Below are 19,827 nucleotides of genomic sequence, written 5' to 3'. Positions count from 1 at the left end.
TCACACATAGAGCCGCGTTGGGGGGAGACTAGCTGTCTCAACACTCGCTCGCCTTGATTAATGTGATTTGATCTTGACAGTGGACCCCTAATTCATCAAGACCTTGATCTGGCTGTCTTTTCCTCTGCCTGAGCCAAATTCATCTAATTACAGGGACATTGTGCAGCAAATTAAGCGCGGTGTCGCCCGTGGCAAGCCGAGACACTTTGTTACAGTCGCCGGGCGGCATGTCAGGGGTCTCCGAGCTGATTGTCTAACATGACATCTCCATACAGTTCGTTTTATCATTGTTTGCATATAAAATAATGAGGGCGCTGGTTATTTTGTCAGAGCTGTCAGCGGAGCGGCCGTAGGAAGCTTCCCCTATGGATATCTTGCTTTCGTTCTTCATTTTTTTCCCTCTGTTTGACAAAGCGAGGGGGAGAAAAGCTACCTTTTTTTCCAGGGCTGGCTGAAATGACAACGGACGGTGCGATTCATCTGTGTAGCGGACAGGAGCGCCGTGGGAATTCTCCCAGGCGGAGGGAAGAGAGCGCTGGTGACTTCCGAACGAACCTCCCACTTGTCAGCGTCGCTTTTCCGTCCGGCCGAGTGTCAGAAAGCTTCCAGAGAGACGACAGGGCTGGAGAAAGACACTTCCACTGCTCCGGTGCTGCAGAGAAAAAGAGTTTTTGCTTTGAGGGAATTTTTCACGCCTGTTGTTTAGTGCAGATTAACACAGAAAATAATGTCTGCTTGTACTTAATAAAAAAGCGATCAGGAAACCTGTTTACAGTAATGCACTTAGGGCTGGGTATCGATACAGATGTCCCGATTCAATACGGTAATGATTCACAAGATCTTGATTCGATTCTTGATTTTCAGTTTGATTCAATGATTCAATTTTCACTGACCCCACCACAAAAAAAGTAATAAATTAATAAAATAGTTCTTGTTTTTGTTGTTTTTTACTGATATAAATTTCAAAGATTATTAAACACAAGTAAACAGTCATTAATAAAAGAACAATTAAATAATATAACCCAGCGACTGAGTTGTTTTAACCCAGCGATTGAATTGTTTTAACCCAGCGATTGGGTTAAATGTTTGCTCAACCTGCTGGGTAGTTTTATTTAACTCAACTATTGTTTAAAAATGACTATTTCTTACTTAAAATTAACCCAAAATATGTTGGAAATGAACATTTATTAATAAGTTCAATGAATAATAATTAAACAATAAACATTTAGTAAATTGCTTGTTAATAAATGTTCACCTTTTGATTATTATTTTTGCATCTAGTAATTTTAACGTTTCATGAATTCAATTAATTAGACTGTCTTTTTTAATAGGGAAAACACTGAATTTGGGAAAAAATGGATTTCATAAGGCCAGCACTGCAAAAATAGTTTTAAATGCTGTTTAAACGCTGACATTTCTCACTTTATACCCCCTTTTTGTTCCTAACTGAAGGCCGAGTTGAAGATATTTTCTGTGGTAGTCGACTGAAAGCTTGTAGACATGAAGCTTCTGTACTGTAAGGAGTCAGTTTTCACAGGCCGCCAAGAAAGAAAGTTGTTTACAAATTCACAGACTGGTACGAAGAGCACTTCTGAGGAGAAATAGCTGCTGGCTTTGATAATGTTAGTGTTACTGAAGCTTTAAAAGAGATTCAGAAACTGAGGAGATACGTCCTTGAGCACACCTGTACCGGAGACTCGGCTCTATGCCTGATTTCAGATTGTCCCGTCTCTGAACGTCACAAACGGTGGTTGATCTGTTTGGATGTCAGTCGGGAGGTCTCTTCCTGATAGTCAGGAGTCTGACGAGTGAAACTATTGAGGAGAATTAAATCAGGTGTTTTCACCACTGAGGATGACGTGAAACATCACTCATATAGAGCAGTATTAGTATGTAGGTCGGTGTCCTCTGCTTGTGTGAGGAAGTATGAAAGTATTGTTTGTTCTGTAAGAGTTTGGGGACTGTCCGTGTGTGTGTGTGTGTGTGTGTGTGTTTACTACAGTGTGTGCTCTATGGCTCTCAGGCAGAAATGTGATTTATCTAAATCAGAGTATCAGCCCCCAGGTAGAGACGAGTTCCTGTCATAGAGCAATTCATCACCAGCACCGCACACACACACACACACACACACACACACACACACAGATACAGCCTCTAGTACAGGGATAGGCCCCGTCGGTCCTGGAGAGCTGCTGTCCTGCAGAAGAAGCTTTAGTAATCCTGAAGACATTGATCAGCTTCTTCTGGTATCAGAGCAGCTTTGAGACATTATTGTTCTGAAAGATTTTAGGCTCTTTTTTGCAGAACATTCAGCATTTGTCATTCAGTCCTGAGGAGCGTTTGAGATGTTAGAGGTTCATGTGTGAGTGTGTGTGATTTCTCTGGACTCCTGCGGCGCATGTGAATGGGGTTTACAGCGAACGCACACACGTCTCCATCACCTAAAGTGCCCAGATAATGCCAACACGTGGGCACCTGACGGCCTGGCGCGCGCTGAAAACAGGTGCTCTGACCATCTGCTGGGCAGCAGAAACAATGCCCTCGTCACGGGAGTCTAAAACTGCTCTCGCCTCCTGAACAATAGGCAGCGGTCAGCGATCCACAGCGGACCAATGAAGCGGGCAGATCCGCTGGACTCCAGGGGTGTTTTTATTACTCAGGACAATATTATGGCAGATTAATAGAGGAAATGAATGTGTATTTATGTGCTGTGATTACGCTTTCTCACTGTTGTGATGGGAAGATAACAGACATTTGCTAACAGTTTTATCCAGAGGTGCTAATCAAATCACGTCACACACTGAACGGACCGTCGGTATTATGATGACAGTCCAAAACCACTCCCGACTGCTTATTTAGTGCACTTTTATTTAGTTTATTTACCGTAGTGTTCTCCGAATTATATTTTTCAAGTATTTAAACTAAAATAAAATAGAAAATAAGTATTTTTTAAAATGTGTAACATTCATTTTTATTGCAATTTATTCATTATTATTATTATTTTTATTAATAAAAAGTATATTTTAAAAATAATATTCTTCATATTTGTTTGTTTTTGTTGAAAGTTTAGATTTATAATCCTATATAAAGGATAATCATATAATCCTTTTTTTATTATCCTATTATTTTAATTGTTATGAACAAGTGTGTGTGTGTATATATATATATAAATAAAGCTGTCATTAAAAAATGTATTAAATATTAAAATCTGATAAAACATATTAATAAAATATAATAGTTTTTAAAAAAATCTGCATTTAATCTCTTATTTTAATAGATTTAAAACAAATAAATTTGTATTTTATATATATATATATAATATATATATATACACACACATACATGTAGCTTTAAAAAACTTTATATAAAATATATACATTTCTGATAAAATGTATTAATAAAAAATAATAGTTTAAAAACAAAAATAAAACAATATTCTTCATATTTGTTTTTGTACAATGTTTTTATTATAATTAACTTTTTTATTCTCTTATAAATGTATTTATATATATATATATATGTGTGTGTGTGTGTGTGTGTGTGTGTGTACATGTTAAAGTTTATAATAAATTATTATAAATAAATTATTTATACTTTTATAAAAAATAAAACTTACAGTATAATAAATTATATCATATATTAACATTAATTTTTATTGCAGTTTATTAATTATTATTATTAATAAAAAGTATATTTTAAAAAATAATATTCTTCATATTTGTTTGTGTATATGTATAAATATATATATAAAAAGCTGTCATTAAAAAACTATATAATATATATTAAATATTAAATTCTGATAAAATGTATTCATAAAATATAATAGTTTGTTAAAATAATAAACAATATGCTTCAATATGCAGTTTTAATTACAATTAACCTTTTTATTCTCTTATTTTAATACAATTGAACGAATTAATTTGTGTGTGTGTGTATATATATATTATAAATGTGTTTATATATATATATATATATATATATATCATTAAAAAACTATATAAAATATATACATTTCTGATAAAATTTATTAATAAAAAATAATTTATAAAAACAAAAAATGAAACAATATTCTTCATATTTGTTTAAGCTTTTATTTAAAAAATATATACCAAACGTATATAAAATACTTTATATAATACTCTATGTAAAAAAGACGTCTACTCCATTTCTCCGGTCACAGTGTTTACATCAGCGATCAAACTCCCTCCTGATCGTCTGCTGGAGGTGAACGAGTGAATGAGGAACGAATGACTGATTTCGGGTTCAGCCAGGGACTCTGAGTGGCCCGTCGGTCCCGCTGCGTCTGGAGCCTCAGGCCGCTGAGATTCACTGGATTCTGGCCCCGTCGTCCATCACCGCTGTTACCCCGATGCATTCTGGGAGCCTTAAGCCCCGTCTCCGTCTCTTCAGGAGGGTATAGGTGTGAAAGAGGCAGCTTGCAAGGTCCCACAATCCCCTGGTGCGGAATAGGCGATGCTTCAGTGTTGTTCTTGCTATGAAAATGAGAATCACTCCACAGGCGAAGCATTTTAAATTTGAATATTACATTACTTATTTAAGTGCCGCCCGGCTGTGTGCGCTCCTCTTTCATGGTGGAGGTTTGTTTGAATCTGAGAGTGTTTTACATACAGTCCATCTGATCTCCAAAGAGACGCTGCTATTAACTATGCATGTGTCTGAAATACATACATGCTCGTTGTTTTGAGTTTTTCAGCCTTATTTTGAGAAGAACGACGATATTTAAATGAGATGATCTTACTGTCGTCGAAACGCTTCATGGAGAAACCATCATTTCTCATGTTTAGCTTTAAAACATGGAAAACATCAGGAATTTGATCAGATGGAGCAATTTAATAAGGTTTAATGATCTTAAATGGGGGAAAAGAAAGAAAAATAGCTCATTTGTTTCTCCTTAGACACATTTTTCAAAGTCTGTAATCAAACATTTCTAATAAAATGATCTGAAATTCATTAACTTTATACTCAAGTATTGACTAATTTGTGTCTTAATAAAATATATATATTTTTCAGAAATATAATAAAATAAATAAAATAAAATATTTTATGTCATAAAAATATGAAATGTTTTAAAATAGTATATTTTATTTTTAGTAGTAGTATATGGTGTGTGTTTATTTTTATTTTTTATTAAATATTATTATATTATTTAAATGTTTTATGTATGTGTTTAACAAACATATACTGAAATTTAGACACCATATTATAATGAATAAATAAATAAAATATTTTAGAATATATTATTTCATAAAAATATGAAATTATTTTAGTGGTAGTATATGGTGTGTGTGTTTATTTTTATTTTTTATTAAATATTACTATTTCATTTAAATATTATAATATTATTTAAATGTTTTATGTGTGTTGTCGTTTTTTTCATAAAAATAAGAAATGTTTTAAAATATTATATATTATTTATTAGTTGTATATGGGGTGTGTGTTTAATTTTATTTTTTATTAAATATTATTATATTTAAATGTTTTATGTGTGTCGTTATTAATTAAATATTATTATTTTATTTAAATATTATTTAAATGTTTTATATACTGAAATTTAGACATTTTATCAGAAATGGAATTTTATATACATTTACACTTTTTTAAATAAAAATATGAATTTTTTAAAAAATATTATATATTATTTATTAGTTGTAGTACAGGGGTGGGTGTGTGTGTGTGTGTGTGTGTGTGTGTGTGTGTGTGTGTGTGTGTGTGTGTGTGTGTGTGTGTGTGTGTGTGTGTGTGAGAGAGAGAGAGAGAAACACAAATGCATCAGTATAATTGTAAGGAATTTTAGGAGAAAAATGTGAGACAAAGTTAATCCTGAAATGAAATGGATTGGGACTTTTCAACAACACGAATGTCCCGTCTGGGAATGATCAGAAAGTCTCGAGTGAAATGTGGCTGACGAATAAAATGATCCTTAACTGCAGCGTTTGATGGAGGGATGGAAAAGAGGGGAAATGAAAGGGCGGCGGGTCTGGTTTGTGTTAGAGCGTTTGGCGTTTTTCCCATCACACCTCAGTCGAGCTCACGCTCTGATGCCTCTCCGAGTCCAGCGCCAAACCACACCGATATTAGTTATGGCAAACTCTCATAACTATGAAAGCCATGAACGAGGGACTCGTGTCAAACACTGAATCATCTGATCAGTGTGTCTAGAATGTTTTCTGTTGTCAGGTTCTTGACAGGGACAGACAGACCCGTTTTAAAGAGCTGCTGAGTGAAAACAGTAGAGGATTCAGCAAAAATGATCCTGAGGGTTCATGGATCTCCAGATGATGGACGGATAATCGGGATAAAACCGCAATCATGATATGGCTATTGGAAACAATACGTGTGTTTGGAAAACCATCTTCCCAAACGTGTAATGAGAAGTGTGTATCAACAGAAGAAGGACTCCCTGTAATTTTCCATCAAAACATAAATAAATAAATAAATAAAAATGTATGGTTTGACATTTCAAAATGAAGAAAATGAAACAGCATTTTATTGTAATGTAAAACAAAATAATTATTAATTATTTTTTTTTTATTTGACTGTGTAATATTTCTAGTTATATTTCTTATTTTGTTTTTTGTAATTTTTGTTTATTTAGTAATAACAATAACAATAACAAATATTAATATTGTAATTTTACAGTTGTAATATAAAACCATTTTTATTTTATTTCACAATGAAATTACCAATTTTGTTTTTTTAGTAATTTTATTTAGTAATAGTAATCATAATAATTAGTACTGTAATTTTACAGTTGTAATGGAAAACAAAAATTATTATTTTATTATTTATCTTAAATACTCTTTTTTTATTTTACTGTGAAATATTTATAATTATATTTCTTATTTTGTTTTTAGTCATTTTTGTTTATTAAGAAATAGTAATAACAATAACACAAATATTTTAATTTTACTGTTGTACTGTAGAAGTTTTTTTATTTTACAGTGAAATATTTTGTTTTTATTTAGTAATTTATATTTTTATTTATTAATAATAATAATCATAATAATTTGTATTGTAATTTTACAGTTTTAATGTAAAACAAAATTTGTTATTCTATTATTTTTCTTAAATACTATTTTTTTTACTGTGAAATATTTATAGTTATTATTTTTAGTTAATTTTGTTTATTTAGTAATAATAATAACAATAACATAAATATTAATATTGTAATTTTAGTTATAATGTAAAACACTTTATATTATTATATTTTATGTTATATTATTTTTCTTAAATATACATTTTTTTTACTATGAAACATACTGTTTATACATTATATTATACATTTATACTATAATTATACTATACATTTACATACTCATACTATACATTTTAAGCTATTATCGTAATAATAATAATAGTATTTATTATTATTATTATTATTATTATTATTATTATTTTATAATATTAATATATAATCACAAAATTTTGGCCAAATTGTACAGCCCTACAAACAAGGACAGCAAACCTAAAAAAAATTTTTTAAATCGCATTTCAAATCATAATCACAATTTTTTATCAGAAAAATCGCAATTAATTTTTTTCTCTATTGCCCACAACCACTTTGCACTCCAGAAGAGGAGTTTATGACGGTTCTTTTGACTCATCATTTGATGAAAAGTGCAGAGAAACTGTAATGATCTTGTAAATGTGCTGTTAATGGTCAGTGTTTTTCTCTCCAGGCCTCCAGGGTTAGCGGGAAGCCCGGTGATTTCCGACATCTCTCTGATCCGACTGTCTCCGGGGGGCGCCGGCGAGTCCTTCCTCCCTCCTCACTCCTACGTCTCGCCGCACATGGAGCATTACCTGCGCTCGGCACACAGCAGCCCGACCCTGTCCATGATCTCAGCGGCCCGAGGACTGAGTCCGGCTGACGGTGAGGAGAACTCGGACCCGCGTCCACTGAAGCTTTAACTTTTCACTTTACTGTTACACAAGATTTCCATTTCTGATAAATGCTGTTCTTTTGAACTTTCTATTCATCAAATAATCCTGAAAAATCGCCAAAAATCATCATATTAGAATGATTTCTGAAGGAACATGTGACTGAAGACTGGAGTAATGATGCTGAAAATTCAGCTTTGATCACTGGATATAAATTACATTTTACAATATATTCGCATAGAAAACAGCTATTCTACATTGGAATAATATTTCACAATTTTTACTGTATTTTTGATCAAATAAATGCAGCCTTGCTGAGCAGAAGCGTTACTTGAGGGTTTTCCAAATTCAGCATTTCAAAACTTCAGTTTTAATTATTTCTGTTTTGAATGCTGCTCACAATCATGTCTGAGGATGTGTGTATATTTGAGTTTGGGCTCATGCAAATTGTCAAACATGTGAAACTTCCCCGTCCTGCGATTTGCCCTTCGGGGGACGTTCTGGAAATTAACGACAAGGCAGAATTCCCCAATGTTGGGCCGAACCCGACGGCAGGCCTCTCTCTTCAGAGCTGAATTACAATTACAGGTCGCGGGAGCCGATCGAGTGACATATAAATCACGGTTCACAGTCTGTCAGCAGTAATGTGTTTGCACCTTTAAACTTAAATAAGCAGCACGCAGGAGATCCCAACAGCGATAAAGGCATAAAAGAGCGCGGAGAAAGAGAAATGGGGCTATTTGAGCCGAAGCGAGTGTGGATGGGTAGATGTGGCCTTGAATGGTTTCCAGACACATCTGACCCGCTTTCAGCCCGACACACAGACCTCAGCTCTCCAAACTCAGGCCTGGAGTTAGTGTTGGCTCGCACTTTAAGATCGTATTTATTTTTTAAGTTGGAATATATGGACATTAAAGGCTTTGGAATAGAATCCAAGACACTTTTTGATTTGACTGTGTTCATTGGCGGAGAGGAAGACTGATTTATTCCTATATTAACCCTCTGGTGCTGTTCTTGTGTCGGTCAAAAATTTCTGATTTTATCATTTCAATGAAATTATTGTACTACATTATACTAAGTTATTTAATATTTTGTATTTTTAGTGGATTTTATGTTACTAAATTATATTTATGCAGTAGTTATAATCCATTTATTCACTTTTTGAGAATAGACCTGAAAATGAAATTTCCAACTTAAACTGTCATAAATCTTGGATGTTTTGGAGCACAGACTGAAGTTTTGTCTCTTTTTTAAAGAAGACACTTGGCAGATTATTGCTGAAGTGAAAATTTTTTAACAAAGTGAACTTGAAAAATGTTCATATTTATTGTTATGAAAAAATGCACAAAAAATACCAATTTTTATATGAAATTTATATTGTCCAAAACACATTTTACTTTAAAACTGTGACCAAATCAAAGCCATAAATCTAAACAAGTTGTATTCCAAATGTGCGATTGATATCTCAAAAAATTAGCTTTCAGTAAGGATTTGTTTGTGCGCAGTACCAAACGCTTCCACTAGATGGATTTCATCTCTCATTCATTTCCAATGTGCCCGAACGATACAAGTGTGACTATTTTTTTTCAAGACCATTTTTTGTGTTCACATTGCAAGTGCCAAAACCTTTACCAAGTTTCGTACCATTCTGATGAAGTAAAAAATTCTTAAAAAAAAAAAAACTTAAAAATTATCCAACAGCACCAGAGGGTTAAAGGAGAGACAAATAAATATATTTTTGGATTTTTGTCAGTACAATGTCAGTACAATTCAAGCACTATGGCACGCTTGCAATGCATTGACCAGCATTCACATCTTCGTTTTCATACTTGCATGGACCATATTTCTGTCCTAAGGGCTTGTAATCTGTTCTTGAAGCAAACGACTTCAGCATTAAACATGTTAAACTCTATCTCTGATTGCTGCTGACACTTTTAAAAGAAGTTTACTAGGTGCAGATGTCAACTCTGTTCTTACTGTAGATCCCTTGACCTCCCGTCTGTAACGCTAGAAAAGCTTCACCTATAATGTTGGTTAAGGTTTCTTGCATCTTAATTTTCCACCATATATTTACTAGGATTATATGCAAATGACATCTGTTCTGATTGGATAACCACTACGTCAGTGTTGTTATAGTCGGGTTCCGAAAGTAAAAACTCCATTCAGTTTCTCCATAGGGTAATTGATTTTGTACGATAACTTTAAAGATTTTGTACGAAACCTTTAAAGACAGCTCTACTGTGAGCTACGAGATTGTAAATCGATGGTGTTTGTTTCTATTGAAGCCGTCAGTTCACATTATTTCAATATTTTATTTAACAGTGGAATTCCTGGTGAAAAACTACATTACCCATGATGCTGTGCAAAAATTCCACCAATCAACAAATGAGCAAAACGCACCAAAAGAGCTCTTTAGCTCCGCCCACTCCCATGAAGCACTGTGAATGAAGTAATCAAGTTGATCTCTCTACGTTCTAAAAATACTTAAACGTTTGTATATATATGCATATTTTGCAATAAACTTAAAATATATTGTTTTTATATATAATCAACATTTTAAATGAGTAGTTTTATATTTCTTCATTTTGAATTCGATTATGCTGTTCGCAATGCTTCATGGGATTGTAGTTCTTTCCCTCACTAAAGTCTTTTTGTCCAATTTTCAATTTTTTTTTGCTTCAAATCAAAGTTTGTAGTGTCGTGATTCTCCTCGTAGCTGATTGGCTCAGTTCATGGCTTATAACTCTTTAACAAAGACGTTTTTTTAAATCCCTATGGGAAAAAATACTTCCGGAACTTTCCGCTGAAAAGGGGGCGGGCACTGTTGCGCTCTATTGTTAACTAAAGCTATTAAAAACCATTTTTGTTAATTGAAATAAAGCTGAAAATATAAATATTAGATGAAAAATGCATGTAAACGTAAATTAGAAAATGTAAAAAAAATTTGCCTTAGCAACTAACTGAAATATAATGTTTAAATTGAGGTAACAAAATTACTAAATTTAAAATAAAAAATCAAAGCAAAACAGAAATGTTTAAAAAACAAAAATTAAAATCAAAGCTAATTAAATACTATAATAGTGCCTACCAGTATAATTCACTGTTTTTCATCATGATGTAATGTAAAGTGGGCGGGGCATATGCTAATGAGTATCATAGTTGTGATTATCGTGAAGATTTCTCTATAACTCTGTCTTGTCTCTGGCAGTGGCTCACGAGCACCTGAAGGAGCGAGGGTTGTTCGGTCTGCCCCCTCCACCTCCCGGCGCCACCCCGGCGGACTATTACCACCTGATGACGGGCCACAGGAACCCGTACGGAGAGCTGCTGATGCAGGGAGCCGGAGCGGCCGCGGCTGCCGCTCACCTGCCCGACTACTTCACACCGGTGGACGGTGAGTTACAGAGAGAGACAGTCACATGTTCGTCTGAATAATACTGGATAATACTTGTGTGCGGCTTTAAAGGACTTTACAAACACCCAATTCTCTTAGATTCTCACACCGGCAGACAGTAAAATAAATAAAGTCCCTCATGTTCAGCATCCGCACGCAGCCGACACTCTCTAAACACTGGCGGGAAGCTTCACACTGGGGAATGTTTATGTTCTTTCTCCGCTCGAGGGAAGTGTTCTGTCATCCAGCGCTTCCATGGAGCGATCCAAATTATCCATAACTGCTCGTTTAGTAAAATTATCTGTCAAGTCCATGATGGGGAAGCTAATGAAAGTTCGTTAAGATAAACTTGAGTTTTTTGCCTTGACCAACCAAGTGTTAAGCAACAGGGCATTTAGTTGATTGCACTGGCTAGCTCCGCCCACTGTGAATCATTGGTCGAAAATCTGGCTTCTCATTAACTATACGTTAAACAACAGATATGCTCTGAATGGATAATATTATGCCGTGTCATGCAGCAGTTTGATGTTCAGTGTGGGCGGACCGATTACTCATCACTTTTCGCCTTGTTAGTTTGGGGTTTTGAAAAGAACATTTGTCAAGCTATCATAATTATTGACTTATTGCTTTTGGAATTTCTGTGAATCTGAATCAGAGTAACTGAAGCATCACATTATTAACAGATGGATTATGTCGTGTTTATTTAACTGTATTTAACACATTTCTGCGAATCAGTCAGTGTAAGAATTCCATGACGAGACTAATGTAAGTAATCCTCCAGAGGTGTTATTTCAAACAAACACATGGTGATATACGGTATACTCTCTATAGAACAAACATTTGCTCTTGTGTCTCCTTCAAACAATCAGAGTTGAAAAACAAACACTCTGCTGTCGCTCTTTAGCATGGCGTTCAGGCGTGTGTGTGCACAGATCTCGGGCTTTGCTGAAGCAACATGAATGAATAGCTCATTTAGCTGAGCTAACTCCATCTGGCTTTGATCTGTGTCCCGTCCGGAGCCGTCGATGCCTCCCGACAGCTTTTACGCAGATGTGTTTGGATGCTGACGGTGGAGCGTGTCCCGCGCTTTGACGGGAAACAGCGTGAGTCAGTTACAAAGACAGATAGAAACAGAATGAGAGATATGACAAGTCAAGCAAAGCCAGTTATAAAGTTGTAAAGGCAACTTCAGAGTTTAAAAACACCACAGTTTCCTTGGTTATATGCCGTTTAGTCACAATAAACCCAAAGTACCCAGAGGTACAGTAACTGTATGAACAATGGAGCAGACAGGGTTACTGTAACAATCAAAAATATTGCAATTAACAGCAATCATTAGCTCCAAACAGATTGGAAAAGTAGAGAACATTACCATAATTGACAACATTCAGCATAAGAGTTGTTTTTGGGTAAATTTTGGGGCAAACATGATCACAGTTACAGTTTTGAGTTTTTTTTAAGTTATAGCGCCACCTATTGTTGGAAATTGCTGAAATTTGGTGCATGATCTCAGATTGTCCTGTTGTACATGTGTGCCAAATTTTGTGAAGTTCAGATATTGTCACATCCAATAAGTCATATTTGATCATATGAATTTGGCTATATGCAAACACAAACTGTCCATGATATGGTGCATGGCATCAAAACATAATTTTATGACTTAGTACATACTCAAATGTGTGCTGTGTGTCTGAAAGCAGATCTGTCCTCTGAGGGGTGGCGAGATCACCTTAATAAATTCATTTTCACTGAGATGAAGGTGTAACGGAGATATGTTTAAGTTATAGCGCCACCTATTGATGATAATTGCTGAAATTTGGTGCGTGATCTCAGATTGTCCTGGTGTACACGTGTGCCAAATTTTGTGAAGTTTGGACATTGTCACCTCCAGTAAGCCACATTTGTTCAAATGAATTTTGCTATATGCAAACACAAACAGTGCATGATATGGTGCATGGCATCAAAATACAATTTTATGGCTTAGTACATCCTTAAACGTGTGTGCTATGTATCTGAAAGCAGATCTGTCCTCTGAGGGGTGGCGAGATCACATTAATAAATTCATTTCCGCTGAGGTGAAGGTGTAACAGAGACGAATGTCGCTGCCATTTCTGAGCGCTCCTCACACGTTCTGCCATTAAGACCACGCAAATTCCACCACAGAACTACACAGGCCCAGCGTCTGCTTTCGGTCATAGATCAGTAGCTCCAAAAGATTACCGTAAGACATTGACGTTGTGAGTTTTATGTTTGTTTTTCTTTGTCTTTTGTGTTTTTAGCGTCAGTTCTCTCTGGATTTGGGTCCTAAGGCGGCTCTTAGCACTAAAGATGTGTTAGGAGCTCCGACAAACGCCTGAACATGACAGCAAACCATTAGCTCATGCTAAGAGTAATGACCCTCACGGCAACAAAGCTGAGGGATTATTTATTAGCGCTGTGGTCTGTAGGGAACAAGTCCACACACACACAAAGAAATGATTTGTGTAATCCTGCTTGTGTTGGCACTGCTCGTGATGAAATCATTATGGACGTCCGGTTGCCAGAGTCTCTGGATACGACCTCTAATCACACACACACACACACACACACACACACACAGGGTCTAATGCTTAGCACCTGTTGAGTTAGCTGCAGTTGTCTCAGTAACTCCACTGAAACAGCAAACCGCTCAGAGCGTCTTTAGTCTGAAACATACTCTACACAAGTTATTAACTACCTTAATGATAACACATCCGGTTTAACGGTGCAGACATATTTAATGATAATTGTACTGCTCTGAAAGTGTTTTGAATCCCAGTTGATGTTACCAAGTCAATCGTGAGCCATAGACACACAAACACACACTTATTATTCACACACATTTCTTTTTTGAGCCAGAATCGGGTCTGTAAATTACCCACATTAAACAAAGTCAAGTCTGCAATCGTTTGATTGTTATCTGGGTAATTACGGTAATTTATTGGGAAGGATTAATTATCCCAAATCAAATCAAAATGAGGTCACGCTGAGTTTGAGATGGAGACGATTAAGACAGTTTACCTAACCGGTTTATTTTTTCACTAATCCCACTTCAGAATTTCAGAATACTTTGACTTGATTTTTCTTTTTTTTTTACACACTATATTACCAAAAAATATAACTGTAGAAACACTATTTTAAAATAAAATATTTTATTTAAAATAAAATGTTTATTTTTAAATAATATTATAAAATAATTAAGTAATATTTTAAGTATTTTTTATTATTTTTAAATATTTTGAAAGTCAAATATTTCATTCAAAATAATATTTTTTAAAGTAATATTTTAATTATGTTTGTATGTTTTAAATATTAAACAAAAATAAAGTATTTTATTTTAATAATAATATATAAATATAATGTTATATAATATTTTAAATATACTATTTTTAAATAATATTATTAAAATAATTTTTAATACTATTTTAAATATTATTTAATTTTATTGGTACCTTCTTTTTTACTGTTAACTAGCCAATCATGAAAAAATGATCACTGTGCTCAAAATAGTGATTTGCAAAGATACAGAAGGAAGCATATATTATCCCAAGATTGATGCCAGTTTGTTTTTTCACATTAACGTTGTTGTGAGATCTTCGCTATCTTTGTAAAACTGGAGTGACGCCAGTTTCCCAGTGAAGTCACGTTATCCAAGTACAGTATATTCTGTTTTCCATGGCCAGAAATCAATCCTGAACACTTATTGATGGGGTCCGGCTCTATCCTGCGGAGCTGTGTGTCGTAGAGGGTGTGTGAGAGCATCGATCATGCAGTCGTGCTCCACACACACACACACACACACACACACACACACACACACACACTTGTAAGGGTCCTAAAATAGCTCAGCAGTGAACAAAACTGGAAATGACACACTGAGATTCTCCTGAGCGAGAGAAAGAGAATCAAACTGAAGTATTGATCACATGAACTAAACTGGTGTTTTACAGAGCATGCTGGAACTACCTGCTGAAATGACTGGAATTTCTATGCTATTCCATTATAAATTGAAAGAATTGTTGATTGCATTTCCAAAAAATATATAGTTGTAATAATCTGCAGTGATGAATTGTGCAATAAACATTTAATAAGAATGTAATATTAATTTTACTAAAAATTACTTAATTTTACACTGTCCATCTCTCCGCTCTCAGATCTCAGTATCAACATACACACTATTTTCATTGGTTATATGCCGTTTAGTCACGATAAACCCAAAGTACCCAAGGGTACAGTAACTGTATAAACAATGGAGCAGACAGAGTTACTGTAACAGTCAAAAATATTGCAATTAGCAGCAATCATTAGCTCCAAACAGATTGGAAAAGTAGAGAACATTACCATAATTGACAACATTCAGCATAAAGTCATATGAATGTTGCGTATAGAGTTGTTTTGAGGCAAACGTTTTGAGTTTTTTTAAGTTATAGCGCCACCTATTGTTGGAAATTGGTGAAATTTGGTGCGTGATCTCAGATTGTCCTGGTGTACACGTGTGCCAAATTTTGTGAAGTTCGGACATTGTGACATCCAATAAGCCGCATTTGTTCATATGAATTTAGCTATATGCAAACACAATGATATGGTGCATGGCATCGAAACATAATTTTATGACTTAGTACATGCTCAGACATGTGTGCTGTGTGTCTGAAAGCAGATCTGTCCTCTGAGGGGTGGTGAGATCACCTTAATAAATTCATTTACACTGAGGTGAAGGTGTAACGGAGACAAATGTTTAAGTTATAGCGCCACCTGTTGTTGGAAATTGCTGAAATTTGGTGCGTGATCTCAGATTGTCCTGTTGTACATGTGTGATAAATTTTGTGAAGTTTGGACATTGTCACATCCAGTAAGTAAACTTATAGCGCCATCTATTAGTGGAAATTGCTGAAGTTTGGCATGTGTGCTCAAATTGTCCTGGTGTACATGTTTGCCAAATTTACTGAATGCTTTTACATGCTTTAACATGTTATGTGTTTGCATGTTCCACAGTGTCACGGTTTCCCAGCCCTCGTCTGACGCCCAGGTTGAGTCGAAAGCGAGCGCTGTCCATCTCTCCGCTCTCAGACGCCAGCATCGACCTGCAGACCATGATCCGGACGTCACCCAACTCTCTGGTGGCCTACATCAACAATTCCCGCTCCAGTTCGGCCGCCAGCAGCTCCTATGGACACCTGTCTGTCGGAGGCATCAGGTACAAACTGGATTTAAACTGTTAGATACGATTGTGTCATTTGCACATACAGCACATGCTCATCTCTTCCTCTTCTGTTCCAGCCCTTCGTTCCCGTTCCCACACTCCATTAATCCAGTGGCGTATCAGCAGCTGTTATCCCAGCAGCGAGGCCTCAGCGCGTTCGGTCACACGCCGCCGCTCATACAGCCGTCACCCACGTTCTCCAGCAGACACCCACTGAGCCTCTCCGCCCTGCCCACGCCCACCGCCAGTGACATGGACACAAAGGTAACACAGCGATGATTATTATTATTAGAGCAGACAGTTGAAGCTCCACACACATCATGAGCCCTCATGAGTCCACATGTAGACAGAAGCTCTGTTGATCAGAAGCAGGTTTCTCTGTGGTTGCGCTGCTGTCACGTTCAGGCGAGCAGAAGACCACAGCAGTTCCAAACCACACATCGACTCTGTCAGCACTGTGGGTCGAGGCGAGCGTTGCAGGAGGGGGGTTGGCTAAACGCTGCGTTCACATGTCACATGCACTCACTGTCGCCTACTGCAGATGCTTGTGTCTCGATGCTAACTTCATTTCTTTCTCTCCTTCCCTCTTTCTTTAGAACACAAATGGCGACTCTGCAGTCAGCAGCACGGTAAACCCACTGAACAACAAGAGGTCAAAGGTCAAGACAGAGTTGGACGGGCCGCGACCTGTGTCGCCGTGCTCTCCGGTAAGGGAACGCTGTGGCTGACTTGTCTACAAAGACAGCTTCCTTCGAAGTCAACATCTTAAATTAAATGTAACCGATCTGAAGCTCTCTACATAGGCAGCAACTCCACAAGACACACACATACTACACAAATATTGGGTAAAATTTGTTTTAATATTAATATAAAATAGATTTTATTATATTAATATATGATATAAATATAATAAACTATATTTTAAATAATCACTGCAACTTTATTATTATATTATACTGTAATACTAATATTAAATAGAATTTATTTTATTAGTGTGTTCATATAAATATAAATAAATCAATATAATAAATATATTGTATTACATTAATTTATTATTATTATTATTATTATTATATTTGTATGGCACCTTTTATACAATTTATTTTTATGTATAAAAGGTGCTATACAAATAATAATAATGATAATAATAATAATACATTATTTTATATCAATATTGTATATTGTAGTACATTAATTAATATTATTAATATTATTAATTATTATATTTATATGGCACCTTTTATACATAAAAATTAATTATTTTAACATAAATATAAATATATATATATTTTATTATATTAATATATAATAATATATTTTTAATAATCACTGCAACTTTAATATATTATATTATTCATATAAAATAGAATTTATTATATTAGTGTGTTAATATTAATATAAAAAATCAATATAATAATATATTGTGTTACAGTAATTTATTAATATTAATATTATTATATTACTATAATAAACCGTTCTATAATTGATTGATATAATACTAAAATTAATAAATTAATGTAATACAACATATTTATAATATAAGTGAATATTAATATAAAACATACTTTTTTATATTAATATATAAAATTAAAATAATTAAATATATTTTATATTAATATTAAAATTGATTTCACCCAATGTTTGTGTTTACAGTGTATTTTAGTAAAAAAAAAAGTGTTGTTAAAATAAATTATATTATTATACATTTTAATTAAATTAAACTATTAAAGCTAACTATTTTTTTCCATCACAGTTTTTTTTGTTATTATTAAATAAAATATATTTAAAATCAGCATCTTGACGCCATATTAGATTTTTTCCTAAGGTCGAAGCAATGCATTCTTGGATTGCTTTCTCTGTCTTGAGATCATCTATGATGCAGCTCACTAGGTTATGGAACAGAACTTGACGGAAAACGTAAAGAAACAAGACGGTGAACGGCCGTTCGTCCTGTTAGTTATTCAGAAAAAACTGTGGATTTTTCTCTCTGAAACGCTCCGTACTGATCAATGACAGGCCAGGAGGCCCTCGGGAGCCACCGCGGTCCCCTGACCCCCTTCTTCACACGCACCGCGCGAGAAAAACTCCAGCTGATAAGAGCTTTACACGCGTTGGCTCGCTCACTCGCCGCGTTCCTCTCGCGGCCGTGTAAACTGTGCCAGAGCACTTCATTTTAATGAAATATTGGCCGGCCGTTATTGTCACCTGAGAGTTTTTTCCCTCTCTCTTTCTCTCTCTCTCTCGCGCTGCTCATCTTTTGACAAATCTGCGGCTGCTCTTGGCGGTGAGGCAGGTTGGTGCTTGATGCATGGGGAATAAGGCGGCTGCCGTCGTCTTGGGGCCAACAGAATTGATGAAGATAGCTCACAGGGCAGAGATAAACATGCTGCAGTCAGCATGCTGCGCGAGTGTGTGTTGCATCGGAGAGCGTCTAACGCTACCCACAGCAGTGCAGCGGTCCGATCGCTCTTAACACCACACACGTGTCCCTACAAGCGCACAATTAATGTTTCGTCTTCATACTACGATTCTGTCCGAGTAAATAATATATCAGCGTGATATAGAGCACAACAGCACGTTTCACACAGCATTTGTCTGTCCGGTGGGCCACCAACTTCATAAGACGTTGATATTTGGTTGAATATATGTCTAATGCCAACGTCAATTTAGTGACGAGAGCTGACGTTAATATTTTGTTGGGTTTAAGTCGTGGTATTAAGTAACCATATAACCAAGCCAACGATTGGTTTTGATGTCAGCTTGATTTTCATTTCCAAACAAAACTTAACATCTGTCCAATGTTGGAGATTGATGTCTTTCTGACATTAAAATGATAATGATATTAATATTTTGTTGGGTTTAAGTCATGGTATTAAGTAACCAAATATCAACGTCTTTTCAATGTTGGAGGTTGGCGTCAAGCCAACGCTTGGTTTTGATGTCAGCTTGATTTTCATTTCCAAACAAAACTCAACATCTGTTCAATGTTGAAGGTTGACATCAAGCGAACACTGAATTTTGACATCAACCCGATTTTCATTTCCAGCCAAAATTCAGCGTCTGTCCAATGTTGGAGGTTGACGTCTTTCTGACATTAAATTGATAATGATATTAATATTTTGTTGGGTTTAAGTCATGGTATTAAGTAACCAAATATCAATGTTTTTTCAATGTTGGAGGTTGGCGTCAAACCAACGCTTGGTTTTGATGTCAGCTTGATTTTCATTTCCAAACAAAACTCAACATCTGTCCAATGTTGGAGGTTGATGTCAAGCGAACACTGAATTTTAACGTCAACTCAATTTTCATTTCC

At 35.2% G+C, this 19,827-nt stretch overlaps 1 protein-coding gene across 1 annotated transcript in view; it reads left to right on the top strand.

Annotated features, from left to right (window-relative positions):
• gli2b (GLI family zinc finger 2b) overlaps positions 1 to 19,827 on the top strand; it is an 85,018-nt gene that overhangs the window by 51,469 nt on the left and 13,722 nt on the right. Inside the window, exons 4-8 of the mRNA XM_051913258.1 lie at positions 7,701 to 7,894; positions 11,111 to 11,296; positions 16,307 to 16,508; positions 16,592 to 16,778; positions 17,111 to 17,221. Coding sequence (XP_051769218.1) covers positions 7,701 to 7,894; positions 11,111 to 11,296; positions 16,307 to 16,508; positions 16,592 to 16,778; positions 17,111 to 17,221 — 880 coding nt within the window. The remainder of the gene's footprint in view (positions 1 to 7,700; positions 7,895 to 11,110; positions 11,297 to 16,306; positions 16,509 to 16,591; positions 16,779 to 17,110; positions 17,222 to 19,827) is intronic.

Source organism: Ctenopharyngodon idella, chromosome 11 (genome assembly GCF_019924925.1).
Source record: "Ctenopharyngodon idella isolate HZGC_01 chromosome 11, HZGC01, whole genome shotgun sequence".
NCBI classification, from domain to species: Eukaryota; Metazoa; Chordata; class Actinopteri; order Cypriniformes; family Xenocyprididae; genus Ctenopharyngodon; species Ctenopharyngodon idella.
This window is presented reverse-complemented; position numbering and strand designations above follow the sequence as displayed.